Source organism: Neomonachus schauinslandi, chromosome 15, assembly GCF_002201575.2.
Source record: "Neomonachus schauinslandi chromosome 15, ASM220157v2, whole genome shotgun sequence".
In the NCBI taxonomy this organism is placed as follows: Eukaryota; Metazoa; Chordata; class Mammalia; order Carnivora; family Phocidae; genus Neomonachus; species Neomonachus schauinslandi.
Window position 1 is genome coordinate 29305392 of NC_058417.1, and position 19061 is coordinate 29324452.

Here is a 19061-nt window from a genome sequence, read left to right on the forward strand (position 1 = left end):
TCAGATTAATGGTAGAGTCTGCTATGACTGAAGGCCTCAAACACAGTCTCATTATAGCCTTGCTGGGAAGGTCCTAAATATAGGCATTGACAGTTGAAAACAAATTCGTATACATTTGTGTATTTTTAGACATAGGTTAGGCGTCAGGGTTTGTGTCACAGTTCTCAGGTTGATTAATTGACCCAGTAACTGCACCCTCTACCCACGGCCCCCCTCCTTCTCCCACTCCAAATTATAGAGAAAATGGGGGAATTGTCCTTGCTAAGTCATTCAGTGAGCTTTTTATTGTAAGCCTGATGTTTGAGTTGCATGCATGCGTCAACACTTGGGTGATAGACATATGATTTATAAAAATAAATTTTTCTAATACTATGAAATCCCCCCTATTAATTTTTATATCCACAACAGTTATTACTGGTGTGAATTCCAGGTGGCATTTCAGATGGACAGCTTCTCCTGAGCTATGCTTGGCTCCCCCTGAAATTTTTCCTGCTTTCCTTAGCACAACGTGCTTTGTTTCTACACTTTCCCTTTCCTCCGAGGCTGGGGCCTTGACGCTGTTTGCGTTGTAGTGGTGAAGGGATTCTACATCTTTAAGGTAAAGCATGTTGCCTCTTCAGAGGCTAAGGGGAAACCTATTCAATTTTATAGCCAGGTGAATCTTCCAAGATCACCAAGATCCTTGTGCTTCTCAAACTGGGATGCCTAAACACCAACATAATATGCTGGTGGGCGGGGGGAGGTGCAGTGGGCATCTCTGGAACCACAGAATGAATATGGGCATCTTCCTGGGGCATCAGTTTCTCCATACAGATTTTGGTGAAAGCATATTATTTAGAAATCAAAACAAACACTTCCAGTGGAGAATGGAAAATTTTCCCCAAAATTGAAAGCTTAAAAAAAAAAAAAAAAGAGGAACTTTATAGAAATCTGCCCCCCCCACTTTTTTTTCCAGGCTAAGTCCCCAGGTACCCCTGAGAACACATTCACTTGCCTCTGTTGCTAGAGGTAATTCCATGGACAAGTAGAAGAAACACTAACTGAGCCAGTGGTTTCCAACCATTTCACCCAGCAAAACGTTTATTATTTTTTTTCTATGGATTTTTTAATAGCTTATTAAAACACTCTCTTTTGAAAGATTTTCTTTATCGACTACCAAATCAGCTGACTTATAATCATTTTTCTCCCTATTATTAATGACCTATATAACTGCCAAGAGTTGCATCTGTTCAGTATGAGATAATCAACCTAGCAAAGTGGGTTAATATATTTTAAGCAGAAGCAATACGATGATTATATTAGACTGTTTCATTTTATCTTGAGCGATGGTGGGAAGTTTAGGCTTTTTGACACCTTGCACACTATTCTGAGAGCCCCCTTCCTATTTTTGCCACCTCAGAATGAGAACATTTTAACCCCCTTATTTTTATTTTTTTAACTCACCTGTTATAAAGCTGAAGAAACCAAGACCCAAGTAGGGGAGATTATTATCCAAGATTTTCTTAAAAACCTTAAAGAACCCAAGGAACTTCCTCTAAACCAAATGGAATGCAAATTAACCCCATATTTATGTATTGCAATTTTCTAATTGCTATCGATTTGGCCCGAGGCTGATGAGCTCATTTTGGGTGGCTGGTTGGACAGAGAAACTAGAAAGGCTATGTCTATCATATGATTGGTTCTCCTGCCCATCCACTTCTCTTTCTCTTGGTTCCCTTCCCCTTTTACTTCCACACTCGGGATATTTTCCTCTTGAGTGCACAATTTCCGATCTGTTTGCAAGGTCTGGTCTTTTCTCTCTTACTGCAGTTGGCTCCTTCTCCAGCCAAGCAACTACCCCTCTGAGCAGCCATGGCCAGCACAATAGAGGGTCTGTGAGTGTGTGGTGAGCCGGCCGGCTGGGGCAAGACCCCTCGGCTGCTCCTGAAATAGGCCCCATGCTATTGTGGTGTTTAATTATCAACAGCATTTCTACCACCCAGTGTCTGAGTGGGTATTTGTTCTAAAACCTGCCCAGCTAATTAACTACGAGGTGGGGGTGGGGGTGGGGCGGGAACTTGGTGTTCAAAGAATACAATTACGGTTACTGTTTAAATCCTGAGATAAATAATGATTGGACTGAATGTTTTTTCCTCACCCTCAGACTCTAACCTATGGAGCGCCTACTACGTACTATTTCTTAATTTCGCCTTGCCCTGCAACTGGTGAGTTTGGGCCTGGTTGATAATTGCTTAGAGATTGAAAATGTCGTAACGAGGGTAAAATGTAAACTAATTTTAATTCTTAACTGAAAGTTTTAGGGAATAATTCATTTGATTTGCTTGGAAAAAATGAATACATTTGCCTATTACTAATGATATGGCATTTTGCAACTCAGCAACAACTTTCCTATTGTTACTAGCATTTTTCTTTTCTTTTTTTTTTTAAATTTATTGATGAGAAAAGAAGGTACAAGACAATTCTTTAGTCTGAATGTCTGAAGGAGCCTTAGAACCAGCCTTAGATGATTCTTCTTATAACACCCTTGGCCCTATACGATTTCCTCTAGGAGGGGAACTTGCTGCTCACCAAGGCGGCCCTATCCATTCTCACTTTCAGTTTTAATTTAAAAGAGTTTAATTTAATTTTAAAAAGTTTCCTCATCCTGAGCTGAAATCTGCTCTCGTCTTATTTCCAAACTGGAGGTAAAGTGGTAAAAGGGCTTTAGGTTATCAATCTAGATCAAGCACTGCCTGTTACGCTGCCATCTTGAACCCAACTGTCTCATCTGAAAAGTAGCACAGTAAGCTGTCTCATAAGCTGCGATAAGTTATTGGTAATCTTTACACAGATGGCTCTCAATAGTGGGGTTTTGTATTATTATTACACTCATTGGTCATAGTTTTTAGAGGCACACCCAAAAAAATCAAATACTTGTTTTATAAAATAGCTCTATGTCCTTCCATTAAAAAAAACCAAAAACCAAAAACCAAAAACCAAAAACCAAAAAACAAAAAAAACCCCTCTTGCCCCCAGGTAAAAATCTTCTGTCCCAACTACCAGTCAGAAATATATTATATACTAAGTGGTGTCAGTTTCAACCCTATCTGTTATTTCAGAGAAGAAAAAAAGGTCACTTAGGTATAAACCTTGAATTGTAAGCCAGTGTCCTCTGGGCAACCAAGAATAGCAGTTAATAAAATTCATCTTTGCTGATCATAAGGGACAACCTTCTAACAGCCTCACATCTGCCTTGTTTTCAGGTAGGAACATCAAAAGAAATACTATAGAGGAGTCCAAAAATTAAATGTTTTTTAATTCAAAAACTCTCATACCAGAAAAGCTCAAAACCTCCGTTTCAATTTACCTGTCCTGCTGAGGTTCCGGAGTCAGAATTCACTCTGGCTCCCTCAGGTCTCAACCTGTTGTCTTAATTTCAGGTTTCCCCAAGGACTTTGAGAATGTGGCTCCAAAAAGTTTTAGAGATTTAGAGATTAAATGTTTCATTTTAATTACTGTGGTGTTTTCTCCTCCTAGAGCTCATTACGCCCTGGACATGGGGCTCTGGAATGTTCTTCCCTGCTACTTTCCAACAGAATGTGGATTCACAAAGTCCATATTATATAGTTTAAGTTGTAATTGTGGTTCTTTAAGAAGCCAGAGCCAATGACACAGAGAGAGACTTCCATCCTAAGTTTCCCAAACTCCAAAGGGCCAATGGACATTTCTAAAACAAGCTTGTATGCAAAACCCTTGAGGAAATTATTTAGAAAATCCAAAGCAGATCACCAAATGATGTCATGGCTTAATTATGAAAGAAGATAATCCTATCTTCTGCCAATACCTTCGCTGCTGTCTAATAGAAATACAGTGTAAGCCACATTGTTTAAAATTTCCTAGCAGTGACATTAAAAAAGAAAAAAAAGTACTGAGGGTTGCTGGAGGGAGGTGGGTGGGGGATGGGCTAAATGGGTGATGGGTATTAAGGAAGGTGCTTGTTGTGTTGAGCACTGGTTGTTATTTGCAAGTGATGAATCACTATATTCTACTCCTGAAACCAACATTACACTATATGTTAACTAACTAGAATTTAAATAAAAATTTGAAAAAAAAAATAAAATGAAAAAGTGAAAAGAAAAAAGTGGTATTAACTTTAATAATCTATCTTAGTTAACTCTGCAGATCCAAAATATTATCCTCTCAACATGTAATCAATGTAAAATTATTGAGATAGTATATATATTATATATAAAATAAATATATAAAAATAAATATATGTAATATATATAATACACTAAAATATATTTTATTGTACTTAAGCCTTGAAAATTCAGGGTCGTTTTACATTAAGGACACATTTTAATTTGGACTAGATGCATTTCAAATACTCAGTTGTCACATGTGGCTGGTGGCTCCTGTGTTGGACAGTGCAGTTTTAGAACATAAAATCCCACAAATGTTAAAAAGTGCTTGATTTGGGCAGTGTTTTAAAAATGCAGATGGGGCGCCTGGGCGGCTCAGTTGGTTAAGCGACTGCCTTCGGCTCAGGTCATGATCCTGGAGTCCCTGGATCGAGTCCCGCATCGGGCTCCCTGCTCAGCGGGGAGTCTGCTTCTCCCTCTGACCCTCCCCCCTCTCATGTGCTTGCTCTCTCTCATTCTCTCTCTCTCAAATAAATAAATAAAATCTTTAAAAAAAAATGCAAACAGATGGGTAAAATATTTAAATTCCTTACCAGAAACTCTTGGATTGTTTTATATTGTTTTTGATATTTATATTGACTAACGATTTTTTGACCATTTACAGTGTGCCAGGGAAATAGTTTAAAGCTGTTATTATTACATTTAATCCTCAACTCCAGGAGAGCCCCCGATGATCTCTGTCTCACAGTAGTCACACCCGACCACACTGTGCTGGAGTTGGCCTGTGTGATCAACGACATTCGGCAGGAAATGAGAATATATCCTTCCTGAGATTAGGTGATAAAAGACACTGTTGCTTCTACCTTGGTCTCTCTCTCAGATCATTTGCACTGGCGGGAGCTAACGGTCACGTCAGGGAGCAGCCCTCTGGAGAGGCCCACACAGGAAGTAATGGAAGTCTCTTGCCAACGGTCACTCTGAGTAGGGTTGAAGTGGATCCCCTAGCTCAGTCAAGCCTGGAGGTGATAGCAGCACTTATGTTGGGGGAGCTTAGGGATGGGGGCCTAGATTGTGAGCGTGTGCATGGCACAAGGATGGTTTGGGTGGGTTGTCAAAGGTATCTTTTAACTTTATCTATAATGTTTTCTTTTTTTTTTTTTTTTTTAAGATTTTATTTATTTGACAGAGAGAGAGATAGCGAGAGCAGGAACACAAGCCCCAGGGAGTGGGAGAGGGAGAAGCAGGCTTCCCGCCGAGCAGGGAGCCCGATGCGGGGCTCGATCCCAGGACCCTGGGATCACGACCCAAGTGAAAGGCAGACGCTTAACGACTGAGCCACCCAGGCGCCCCGCGCGGATAACTTTTAATACATGTTAACTTATCATTAAAGGCAGCTATGTAAAAATGAAAGATAACTTTTACTGGCTTCTTTTTTTTTTAAGATTTTATTTATTTATTTGACAGAAAGAGACACAACGAGAGAGAGAGCACAAGCAGGGGGAGGGGCAGAGGGAGAAGCAGGCTTCCCGCTGAGCAGGGAGCTGGATGCGGGGCTTGATCCCAGGACCCTGGGATCATGACCTGAGCCGAAGGCAGGCGCCTAACGACTGAGCCACCCAGGCGCCCCATGTTTTCATTTTTTACAAGGAGAATATATTCTGTGTTGCATGAATATTTAAAAATTAAAAACAAGAAAATGAAAGGACAATTAACTCTTGAGGAGCAGGTGAGTAGACCTTAGGCTGTGGCCACCTGATGTCTAAATAATTGTTTGGAAATATAAAAAAAGATCAATTCACTCAGTATTTAGTAAAATCATTCCCTTCAAAAGAAATAATATATTCATACCCTTCAAAAGAAGTAGCCTTGGGATTCATTCAATTCAACACATTTTTTATTGAGTGCCTACTGTTTGCTGGGGATACTGTAATGAATGAGACAGACAGGTTCTGCTCTGTGGAGCTTACATTCTAATGCAGAAGAGATGGAAAATAAACAAATAAAATGAAAAATATATAGTGATAAGTACTATATAGAACATTAAAATAAAGTGATGTGATTAGAAAGTGACTTTGGACTTGATGGCCAGAGAAAGCCTCACCTGAAGATGTGACATTTAAGTGGAAATGTTAGGAAGGAGCTGGCCAGGGAATGATCATGACTGAAAGCCTCTGAGCACTCCCTGCACAGGGAATAGCTGGGACAGAGGCCCTCTGAGAAGAGAGTGAGTGCAGCGTGTTCATGGGATGGGAGGGAAGCTGGTGGGGCTGGTGTACCATGCATGAGGGGTGAGCAGTGTGAGATGAGGCTCGAGGAGCAGGTCTGTAAGTCAGGGTGAGTGAGGATCTGTACACCTATTTTAATGAAGCAAACAAAAATACCTGGGGACTCATTCTAGAGACCTGCCCAAAGCTTGTTCTTTACATATTCTTAACGGTTGCAAATCTTTGTCCTTTGAGGGTGGATTTGATTTCAGGAAACCTCTCTAAATCATTTGAAGCCAAGTCTGGTGAACACGGAGGGTGATGACGCTGGGCAATGCTGTTTTGGAACAAAAATCAGGTGTGACTCTAAGCAACGAGTCAGATTTTCTCATAAACTGGCTCTGAGGACAAATCCAAAAGTGTTTAGAGCAATGGCAGCTCTGTTGGAGCAAGTGTGGGGTCTCCCATGAGGACCATGTTAAAGGATAACATTTGTTTGGATTGTAGACTTTCTGGGGTGTTTGTTTATATAAAGCCAGGCTCATTAGTTTATAGTCACACCTCTTAGACGTGCCCTGAACCGGTCCCAGCACCAACACGATCCTTCGACTACGGCAGAAACTAGTGGTGCATCCTGACAAGTCGGCCAAAATTCTAACACTGGTGTCTGCACCACACTCGCACGACAGCCACTCGGCAAGTAACTGCACACAACTAAGGCTGGGCGACATCTCCTAGTTCCAGAGACAATGTCCGAGAGAAAGTGAGCGAGTTCACAGAGAAACACAGGGAGGGTCTGCAGAGAAGGGAGAACAAGGCTGTAGAAAGGGCAGAGAGACTAAAGATGAGGAGCATTCCATCATTCTTACTGGTCCACATTATTCAACAGTATAAAGCTGAAAACAGTCAGGCTCCATTTACAACCAAATTCTACAACAGTACCTGGAAAATAACAACGTGACAATAGCAAGAGGTACTCCCAGGTATAAATTACTGAAAGACTTACAGGTATTTCCCACACATTGTGTATACACTATGCATGTAACTCATATGTGTGTCTATGTGCCTGAATCCAATGCCTGTAATTCCCAGCAGCCTAACACAGGGGCATTCAAAATTTCACCTGAAAATGTCTGAGCACCTACTATGTGTCAGGTACTGGGCTCGAAAGACAGACAAAATCCATATGAGTGACCAGATCTGCACATGGTAGGTATCCAAAAAGAACTCATTTCTTTATAATTACTGTTTATAGACCCTAGATGATCCCAAATAAATAGCAGCCACAGAGAGGCAAGGAGCTCACTGATGACTCAGCACATTCCTCCTGGAGACCACTGAACTGGGATTGGAGAGTGGGGGCAGGACATGAGTTAGTCAGAATAAGGGAAGGGCCTATGACTGGGGACTTTCACTAAGGGAGATAAGTCTTTCTCAGATAGCATTTGTCCCATTGAGCAGGAGTCACGGCAACTGGGATACTGACTGGCTGGAACCATCAAATGCAGAGCCCCTGGGTGTCCCTACATTAGCTGTCCCAGCTCCAGTCCTTTCAGAGTCTCTGCCAGTTTCCTGAGCTCAGCATACCAGTCCGAGTGGAAGTACTTGGGATTCTACTTTCATAATAGCTGATACTATCTTCTAGAAGGAATGAGTATTATTTTGCTGCTTGCCTAAAGGTGGGAAGAACAGAAAAAAGTCACTGAATAAACACAGTAGATGGATCTAATAAGCAGGTGGGGTTCGGCATATATTTAACCTTGGGGCGGTATGCAAGTTCCAGTGGCCACTTCTGGAACTTTCCTTATGAGTAAGGAAAGAGTACCTGGTTGAGTTTCAAGCCATGTTTGTAAGGAACACCTCGATATAGCATTGTGATTCAGGGGCTAAAGACTGGAAGACATGCCTGACCAATGGTTTAGAGTTAAGTCCCTAAACTCATCTGTGTCTTTGTGATTCCTGCAATGAGCCGTGGTGGATCACAGAGGACTTGCTTCTGAGTTGTGCTGGGATTCTTGGTTGGCAGCGTGAAAAGAGTATCGGGCTGGTTTTCAGAAGGGAACACCCAGGGGAAAGGAAGACAGAAAATTCACCCTATTAGAAACTCTGCTCGTTGCTTTGAAAAACTTGACTGGCATGAGAAGAGGAAGCAACGGAGAGTCAGGGAAGGGAAGAATGAGGTGTGACAGTGAGCGTGCTAATGCTTTTACACAAATACCAAAGCATTACAGAGGATCTGGGTTCAAGTCATAGTTCACCACTTCCTGGCTTTATACTGTTGGGTGAATTATCTGACTTTCCTTATTCCGGTTTCTTCATTGAGCAGAACGAGGTAAGGGACTCCCATTTTACAGGCCAGTTGTGAGGACCAAATGAGGTGATGCAAGCAAAAGGATTTTCACAATGTGTCAAATGCTCTTTGGACTTAAGGCCTCACTGTTATTTTTCCTCTCTTATATCCTGCCTCTGCAACTTTTGGGGAACGATTTGCAGCAGGTGTTTGCTTATCTGGTTCTGGCTGGTGGACCACGGTTTTTCTCCTGGGCTGGCTCACACTCACGCACAGAAGCAATTCTCTTCCTTTTGTACTTGATATATAAAGTGAATTAAAAATCCCTGAAAACAGATTGTGCTTTTCTATCGTGCCTCTCTCTAACAGGCATGGCACCTTAGTGTATAGAAGAGAACAAAGACACACACCAGAGGATTTTAGCAAATGGCACAAAGGGAAAGATGCAAGGGCCCAGCGGCCACAGCCCTCCGTACTGATTATTTGGAAAGGCAGTAAGTTTGCATAGAAGGATCCCAGGCATGGGTGTCCCACAGACCTGGGTTTGAGTCCTTGACATCCCTATTCACTTGCCAGATGTGTGACCTTTGGTTAGTCACTTAACCTCTCAGAATCTGTGCTACTGTAAAAATCAGAGATAATGCTTCACAGTTACTCAATCACTATTCCTTTGCCACCTTTACACATGTGGGAGTCTATACAGGGTACGATCTCCTTGACTTCTTGGGTGGCCAAGGTGACTTAGGTGTCATATTTCCCGGAGGCTAAAACCTGGGTTTATCTCTCATCTTCCTTTACAACTTTGTCATGATGATTGTGGTTATCATGCCAGAGGGAATGAGAAAAACCAGGGACCTTTTGAATGAATTTGCTTTTGGTTTAACTAGATTATTTAGGACGCAGGTTCTTTTATGGAGATTTAATTATGCACAAGGGGACTTGGGGAGATTGGGAGTCTCACTGGTTTCATGGAAAATGCAGAGTTCTTTGTAGCGTCTCAGGTAAGTGGGACTAATGTTTCATCCAGCCCAGTGCAGTCAACATCTGGATGAATGGTTTCCTTGTTCCTATAGAATGGGGCTCAGTCTGCATTCTCTGTGTTCAGACCCTCTGATTCTCTCCCCACCACTCTCTCGCTGGATCTTTGGGGCAGACATTATTGCAATGTAAGTTGGAAGGTAGCAAAGACTTTTCGGTTTCTTCCATCTCTATTTGCCCACCCCTCCGAGCCTCCCATTCCATTAGAAAGAAGCGGCACTTTGACGATGGAGCTCTTACTGCAAAGCCCCAACCCTACTGAACCCAAATCCTCACTCTGACATGAATGTGGTGAGCTCAGCATTTTTAAAATAAAGAGTTTCCTGATACAAGGATCTGCCTCTGTACCTAGTCTTTGGGTGGTGGGGGTTTATGAAATTTAGGAGCAGAGATGTGGCCTCTAATTATATATTTGCTTGCTTCTCTTTCAGCCTTCTGGGTCTCACCACTTGGAAGTAAGTGAATCAGTATTAGTGAAAGTAACAGTTTGATGAGTTTACTTTTTTCTTTTAGGAAACATAAAAACCGTGGCTCAGAGCCATTGTGGTCATTGGGTCAGAGAGTTTGTACCAAGGGGAATGCGAGTGCCTACCTCAGAATGTTGCCGTGAGGCTTCAAGGAGTGAATGCATGTAAAGTGCTCAGAATAGTGCCTGGCATTAGCTGAGGGCTCCACAACTTTGTCCTGTCCGCTCCTGGGCTGGCTCTGCCATCGGCCCCAGAGCAGCTCCCTTTGGCAAAGTACTATCAGCTCTACTTCAGAATACATCCAGAAAGAAGCCAGTCCCAACAGACCACACATTATATGATTCCACTTACATGAAATGTCCTGAATGGGCAATCTATAGGAAGAGGAAGTAGATTAGTGTCTGCCTGCGGGGAAGAGTGGGGGTTGGTTGGGGAGTGAGAGGGTATGAGTAATGAAAATGGTCTAAAAATGACTGTGGTCATGGTTGCACATGGTGTGTGTACCAAAAACCACTGAACTGTACACATGAAATGGATGAGTTACATGCACGTGAATTATCTCTCAATGAAGCTGTTCCAAAATACATCCAGAATTCCACCCCTGCTCACCATCAATGTCACTACCGTGCCAGTCCAAGCATCTGTCTCCTGGCCTCCTAACTGGCCTTCCCAGTTCCACAGTGGCCCCACCACTGTCTATTTGCCACGGAGCACAGTAGCGATCTTTTAAAATGTAAAGCAGAATATGTCATCCATCGGTTTCAGCGGCTCTGCTGTCTCTCCATCCCATTTACGATCAAAGTGAGCATCCTGTCACGGGTGTGAGAGCTGGAATGATCTTCCTCGGTGATCACTCTCCTCCTGGCTGATGTGCTGTGGCCATCAAACATGCAATCTCGTTCCTGCCTGCCTCCACACCTTTCTATTGCCGTTCACTCTGCCTAGGGTTTGACCCCGTATCTCCTCATGGCTCATTCCCTGATATCACGTAGGACCAGGCTCAAACGTTATTACATCAGAGAAGCTTTTCTTGCCCCACCTATATAGAATAGTCCCCACTCCATCAATCTCTAGCCACTCACTTTATTTTCTTCATAGCATTCATCATTATTTGAGTTTATAATTTAATTAATCTATTTACTTGCTTATTGGAAGTTTCCTCCACTAGTGTCTAAATTCTATGATAACAGGGATTTTATCTTGCTCACCATGGCATTCCTGGTACCTAGAACAGTGCCCTGTCCTCAGTGTTTGTTGAATGAATGAGTGATTGAATGAAACCACCATATTTCCTATGGACACAAGACACTAACACACACATACTTAAACTTTTTCTACGTTCCTATTCTATAGCCTCACTTGGTGTGTTTCACATATTTTAAAACTTAGGTTAAATTCTTAGGAGGAAGTTCTTCCCAGGTTCCTGTTCAATTCCACTCAGTGTATTCTGTTTAGAATGTAACTTGATGCCTAGACTGGTTAAACACTGTCACTATTTGCGTGAAAGTCCATGAAAACACGTAAAGGCACTCAGAGCCTGTCTTCGTCAACTGTTCTGCTCTAAATGTCAGCAATGGCTATTTCGGTGGCATGGAGCTAGGTCAAGTCTTAACAGTACATGGTTTTCTTCCCAGGTTTACTTACAGTGTGGACTTTCTCGGGCCCCTGTCCTCAGAAGAATCCTGGCGATGGGCACATTGTTGGTCATGATGGCGATATCTAGAGGCGTCAGCCCCTCGCTGTTAGGTGTGTTGAGATCTAGTTCTTCCAGTGTGTACTGATACAGGAGGATCTGCACGGCATCTATGTCCTGTTGTTCGACTGCTTCGAACATGGCTTCATTGCCCTGGAAGTTCTGGAGGGCAAGAACAAAAGCAGGTGAGCACAGCTTGCCTTGTGGCTTAGCTGTTCTGATGTCAGTGACTGCTCCCCACTTATAACTGCAGTTGTTAACACAGCTGGACCTTCCCTCCATCTTTCTTTTTTTTTTTTTAAAGATTTTATTTATTTATTCATGAGAGACAGAGAGAGAGAGAGAGAGGCAGAGGGAGAAGCAGGCTTCCCGCTGAGCAGGGAGCCTGATGCGGGACTCGATCCCAGGACGCTGGGATCACGACCTGAGCCGAAGGCAGACGCTTAACCATCTGAGCCACCCAGGTGCCCTCCCTCCATCTTTCTAATGGGCACTGAATGGATCTGTATATTTAGATGCACTTAAGACCATACAGTACAGCATGGCTGGTCCACAGAGAAGAGCAAACATCAGCTTTCCTCAAACCAGTCTTTTGTGCAATACTGTCTGATAGGTCATTACGAGGTGTTCTATGAAGAACGTCGCATGCAGTCCTATAAATTTGGTGCACACTGGATTAAGCTGGGTTATTGCATTATTTTACTGTAAGACCTCTCAGAGTCTTTAATAATTCTAACATGCAGTTATGCAGTTATGACTCTCCAACAGATGGGAAATATGACCTGTTTTAATATTTGTTCAGAGAACATGTTTTTGCTTTTTTTTTTTTTTTTTATTGCATTTGTTTTAACTGCCCCTGGAAATAGTGTTCTATAGAGCACAGTTCAGGAAAATCTGGCATAGATAATGCAGCACAGGTCGCTGAAATGATGACTGGCTTGCAACTGAGAGCACGCTTTCCCTCCGACTCATCCCCTTTCCTCCCATCCCCATGTCCCTACTATCACTCAGACCCAGACCACTGTCATCCCTTGCCTGGACGACGGCAGGGACCTGCCCGTTGCTGGTCCTAGTGTCCTCCAGCCCGTGCTCCATACTGACACAAGAATAATACCACTAACGTCGATTATGTTACATACCCCTTCCTTCCTGCAACTCTCGAATAGCTCTCACTGCCTACAGGCCGGCTCCCCAGCTCCTACACTCCTCTGTACTAACCTCTGCACCTTCTCAGCCCAGAGCCCCAACCGCTGAACACCTGGCAGTTCTGAGCCCTCAAGGGAAGGCCTCAAGAGGGGGTGTCCGGTGAGGGTTTCAGTGGCTGGGTAGCCAACTGTGCTGAGAGGGCCAAAAGCTGAATAATCATAGGATAAAAATCACCTATAGAAAAATAACAGCTAAGGACAATAGAGTTACATTGAAAAGTTCTATCAGAGATTAATAGTAAACAAAGGAGAAAAGCTCTGGAATTCTCTCAAATATGTTATTTCTGCAGCTCATGGGAGAAGGGTAACAAATACACTATTTACACATCTATCCAGTATCTTCTCCAGGAATTGTTTGCTCTTTAAAAATGTTGAAATACCATTGGTCCTGACATAGCACAGGGCTCGCCTGATTAAACCGTGCAAGGTCTTCAGTGACCAAATATTTAGGTTGGCAGGGTTTATTTTTAGTATCACCAAAAATCAATTATCTCCATTGAAGGCTGCAGGTCGGCCTAACTGAGCACATGACACATGATTGAAATTTGAGGGAAATACAGCGCTATTATGCAAATACATGTTTTGACAATGGGGTCCCCAGGGGTAGAACTATTTTTGGTATGCAGCTCTCTTTGCTACAGGAGAGTCTGCTGAATGGAGAAGTGTTTTGTCTACAGTCTGCCAAACGGAAGAGCCTCTGCTGCTGAGGCCGTAACTCAGCAACCGAACCCTCCCAGAAGATGAGCTGGAAATGAGACAACAAATGAGAAAACAGAGAGAACAAAGTTAGCATGCTGCCCTGTCCACAGTTGTGTATTTGATTGTGATTCTTAGTATGCCTAATTTCTCATGTGCCATATTTGCTCTCACTCTTGAGTCATTTCCTCCTCCATGCTTTTGTTGGCAAACCCTAGCATGCTTCTCTCTGGAAAGGCTTGGGCTCATTTCTGTGTTAAGCTCAAACAAGTGGTGCCATTACCCCCTGCAGAAATGCCCTTACCGAGCATGGTAATATTATGCCCTCAGCTCTTACCGAGGGTCAGTATCAGAAACTACTCTATGACAATGTCCGTAACATCACCAATATTGACCTTCCTTCTCTATCACACAATTCACTGTGGCATCTTATAAAGGCCAGAGGACTCAGCAATAGGAAAACACTCATGCTTCTGGTAGACTTTCAGTTATCAGCTAATGGGATGCTATAACCAACTGGATTTCCCTTTCTGCTTTGACTGACTAGGAACTCAGAGAGAAATGTCATGGTAAGTCTTAGGTACTATATTTGCTTAGGATTTTTGTATATCTATTTCTCTTTCTATCCCCATTATTTTCTAGTTTTTTCACTCCTTCCTTCCTCCCTTTTTTTCTCGCTCACTCTCTCCCTCTATCTCTATCACTTTATTTCCCATTATATAACACATACACATTTTTTTTTGCCTAGATTCTGTTTTGAATGCCTCTGGAAAAGCATATGGGCCATACATTATAAATAAGTAAATGAAATGTTCATTGTTCATTCAGTATCTGAATGAACACCGGAGCTCTCAAAAAGCCTATTTAATTCATGCTATTTGTCAAACTGCCATTTTGTTGTTGTTTCTTTCATACATTAGAGAAAGAAAAACTAAGAGAAAAGAAAGGCAAGAAATTAAGAAAAAGAAAGGGAAACTCTCACATTCACTCAAGTTTCAGCTCACAGCACAGACATGTGCAGGTCCTATCTTCCCGGACTCTCAGCATTTATAAAACTGCAAATGCAGGTTCTGAAGTAAATGTGGAGCATCTTAGAATCTCTTCAAACCCAAACACAACTGCACCAATCAAGCAGAGACAAGAATAAAAACAGTGTTATTACCACTGAGGTCTTTCTGAGGCTCAGCCGGTCTGTTCTTGCTCGAAAATAGGCCTCGTCAAATGAAGAGTGGCTCCCCTTCAGTTTCTCAGAGAGGTTTCTGTACAGGCGTTTGGCAGCATTGGGAGACGATGGAGCACTATGTTTCTTCGACTGAGAAAGATGTAGATTCTGCATTTGTTGGGTCATTTTCACACGGCAGTTCCTAAGAGGAGGAAAATCTGATGTTGTATCATATACACAAGACAATTATAAGTTGACAAAGAATTTTATCATCACCAGTAACCATCTGGAATCCTAATAAAATACTGTAGCTGGAAGGGATCTTGAAGAGGTCCAGCTTTTTCATGTTATAGATGAGAAAGCTGAAACCCATGGAGGGAAGGAGCTTGTTTATGGCCACATAACTAAGTGGGGGAAAGAATGAAAGGACAACATCCATTTACTATCTAAACATATACATTTACGTACAAACGTATATATGACATGAGCCTCTACTCAAGTCTTTCAGTCTCTATCCCACTGGGAGGAAGTATCTCAAATCTATAACCCAGGGGTTCTGTTCAGTTCCCCTTGGGTATATGTAATTGGGATCTTTCTACCTACCTCGTTTTAGATGCTGCCCTCTGTTGGGTGTGGTTGTTCCCTGCAGATACCCATTCTCTTGAGGTGTTCGACTATGCCTCTTGTCTGAGATTTGGTGAGCTACCTCAGTGCCCAAAAGTTTGGGGGATTTGTACCCATAGGTCCCTCCCTGCTCACCCCAGATACTGCAGACAGTGTCCTCCAGGGCACTCACTATTGGCATTCTCCATGCTGTACTTGACTGCTGTCCACAAATCTCTAAACAGGTCCTCACCAGTGTCATACTTGGAGTCAGTTTCCAGGAGATCAGCCATGCCATTTCAAAAGCCATCCACCATTAAGTTCGGTATTGCTACTGAAATATTGATGCTACTGAGGCTATGGCTGCCTGGCATGCATCTGTGCACTGGATGAGCAAATGCATAAATGAAATAACTGGCCGAGGCAGTTATGTGCCAAGTGTCTCCACCTCGGGGGAGCCTCCGGTAAACAGGGACCAGGTCTCTCTGGAGCACGCTGTTGCCTTCCCACCACCTCCCCTCGAATCTCCAATGGAGTCTTCCATTTGTAATGCTGCCATTTCTATTTAGCTGTGGCCCTCACAGGTCATCTCCAGTCCTTGACTTTTCATAGTCTTATGGACCCCATTATACAATATCATGTAGAACCTCTTATTAACCCAACTCTTCACAGGATTGACTTCAAAGCTTCCCCAACTTCTATAGGATAAATTGTAAGTTCTTTAGCCTCACATACAGGTGCGTGCCTCTCCAACCTCATCTCTTACTGTTCCTCTACGTTTTATGTTTCAGTCTTTCTGATTTCCTTAGGGTTTCCTAAATAGTTCAAACTCTTTCCTACCTCTGGGTGCTTGTTTGCACTACTTTTGCCTGTACTGGAATTCCATCTGTGCCTTCATCACCTAGGAAATGACTGATGATCCTTAAAGTCTATGCTCAAGTGCTCTCTGATAGCTGCAGGCAAATTTGTATTTACTCACTCACCTAGTATATGCCTCTTACAGAAAATATTTTATTGTTTTACAGCTCTTTGGCTTTCTGTCTCCTTGCTAGTCTGTATGCTTCTCAAGAACAAGGCCTGCCAAGTATTAATTTTTATACCTAAAATATGCCTGCCTTGAAGTACAAGAAGTATAATACAGATTAGGCTATGAATTGCTTCTCTTCCAGCTACTGACTATGTGACCTTGGGTGAGTTACTTAACATATCTGAATCTTATTTTTCTCATTTGTAAAATAGGGATAATACTAACATCACATTACAGTTATGAGGATTTGATGAGATAATGCATGTAGAGAGCTTAGAATACAGGAAAACTCATGGCAGCTATCATTTTTGTTACAGAAGATGTTCAATAAATACTTTAGAATAAATGAATGCTCATATGAGAGTCTATGACAAATAATATACTAAGGAACTACTCAGAAACCTCATTTCCTCCTCATGTTTCTGAACTGGGTTCCATATCTGCTGCGCCAACTAACTTGACTTACTTTCACTTTAACAAATGGAAAGCTATTCTCGTTACATTGTTGAATGTCTTAGGAACCTTTTAAGTCTTGCCTGCAATCTCCTCCAACACAAATTACTTCTTAGTACCTTCCAAGGTCCTCAGACCTATTCGGTTTTAGTCAACTGTATCAGGCCCCACTCAGTCTTAGCTAAATGGTCATATGTACATTTGGGAGGATGATTTAAAGCACTATCTGTAGTGTGTATGTACATATGGGTGTGTTTTCATCTTTAATAATCTTTTAATTTACATAAAAGCAGAAATAGAGGGGGTAGGTGATTTGGTATCTTTCTCGTTCCATCTACAGATCTTTAACTTTGATTCAATAGCAATTACAGCATTTCCTCTATATCTTGCTGTTCCCACAAAAATTCCAGATTGATATGCAAGCTGGCTCACATGGAGATTGCCTTAACCTCTTTCTTTCTGCCTTCTGTCTCTAGCCTTTTCCTTCAGTGTTAATGCCCCAGTTCAAGCCATCTGTCTTGTCTACATCATTATCATTCCCAAAATAACTCTACATTCTTTTGTATCTCACACAGTACCCAGGAGTCCAGTAAATAAATTCTTGTCGATTGATCAAATTCCAGTTACTTGCCCTCTAACTGATGACACCTACCCACATGGCCCCTTTTGTCTTTGCTCATCTCCCATCTGTTCCCTTCAGTCAAAATAGGTTGACTTTCTCTGTCTCTTTGACTTCCTTCTCATACTGCCCCAGCTGTCCCTTCCTTCCTGGCCATCTTTCAGCATGTTTCTATTCTTCTAGATTTCATCTATCATTATATTTTCTTCCCCCCCCATATTTAAAATTTTGTCTGATGAAAGATATTGAGAAAGACACTCTGTATTATTTGTTCTCATAAACATGCACATCCCTCCCAACTGACTGTACTCTTAAATTTTTACCCTTTTAGAAAGGTGCAAGCCTTTGAGAAGCAGTGTAGTTTTGGCTCTGGAATTTGGCAGACCCAAGCCTGGATCATCATATTGTTAACTATAATCTATGTGACTCTAGGAACTTTATTTAAATTCTCAGAGTTCATTTCATCATATATAACAAGAGTTCTTACAGAGTTGTGAAGATTAAATGAATTAACAAATGAAAGCATGTATCCTGTTTAATGCTAACAGCCACTCAATAAATAGCAGCAATTGGTAAAATTACCTCAATCTTCTTCTCAAACCAGAGACACCAAAGTACATTGGTAATGATTCAAATAGTTTTCTTGTTTGTTTTAAACATTGTTTTAAGATATGACTTTATGTACTTATTATACTATTTAGTTTTATTTTGATAGAAAATATAAGTTTAGATGTTTTTATATGGATGTTTACAGTAACTTATAGTAAAACAGAAAGTTGAACGTCAAACTATTAGTGGAAAGATAGGAATAAGGATAACCCTAAAGAAAAATTAAAAAATAAAGAGACCATAATAAATAGAAATGTAAAATGAAGTAGTAAGGATAAGATTGAATATATATGTGAGCACAATATACCCAAATGGTTTAATTTCCTAATAAAAGACAAAACTTTCCAACTGAGATTTTTTTTTTTTTAAAGTAGGCTCCATGCCAAGCATGGAACCCAACACAGGGCTTGAACTCACAACCCTGAGATCAAGACTTGAGCTGAAATCAAGAGTCAGACACTTAACCGACTGAGCCACCTAGGTGCCCCTCTAACTGAGATTACAAGTGGTGCACCTAAATAAACATTTCACAGAAAGATTAAAAATAAAAGAGTAGTATGACAGTGGGAATGGCAAAGTAATGACCTCCCCAAATCCTCTCCTCCATAAAAGCAATAAGAACACTAGCAGGAATTGTCAAAATTAACTTTCTCAGAACTCTGGAAATTAAAGGTTTTGCAACAATCCAAGAAGTGTTTATTTGAGAAAAGTGGCTGATTTGGTAAGAACAGTGAGCTTTGTGGCATTTTTAATCTGCTCAGTTCCTATCTTCCCCAGCTCTGTGGTAGCCTTGAAGACCATCAGTGTATATTCATGACAAAAAACAGGAGCTTGGCAGCCACTGGATGGTGCAGAATGGTGACAGAGCTCCTTC

At 41.8% G+C, this 19061-nt stretch overlaps 1 protein-coding gene across 2 annotated transcripts in view; it reads right to left on the reverse strand.

Moving 5' to 3' along the window:
• ANKFN1 (ankyrin repeat and fibronectin type III domain containing 1) overlaps window positions 1–19061 on the reverse strand; it is a 178177-nt gene that overhangs the window by 148174 nt on the left and 10942 nt on the right. Inside the window, exons 1-2 of one of the 2 annotated variants that reach the window (XM_044921728.1) lie at window positions 14877–15077; window positions 11765–11975 (exon numbers count right to left, since the gene is read on the reverse strand). In XM_044921728.1, the coding sequence (XP_044777663.1) occupies window positions 11765–11975; window positions 14877–15062 (397 nt within the window). In that variant the 5' untranslated portion in view covers window positions 15063–15077. Of the gene's footprint in view, window positions 1–11764; window positions 11976–14876; window positions 15079–19061 lie in introns of those variants that run through there. The other variant, XM_021704390.2, reaches the window with a different exon arrangement.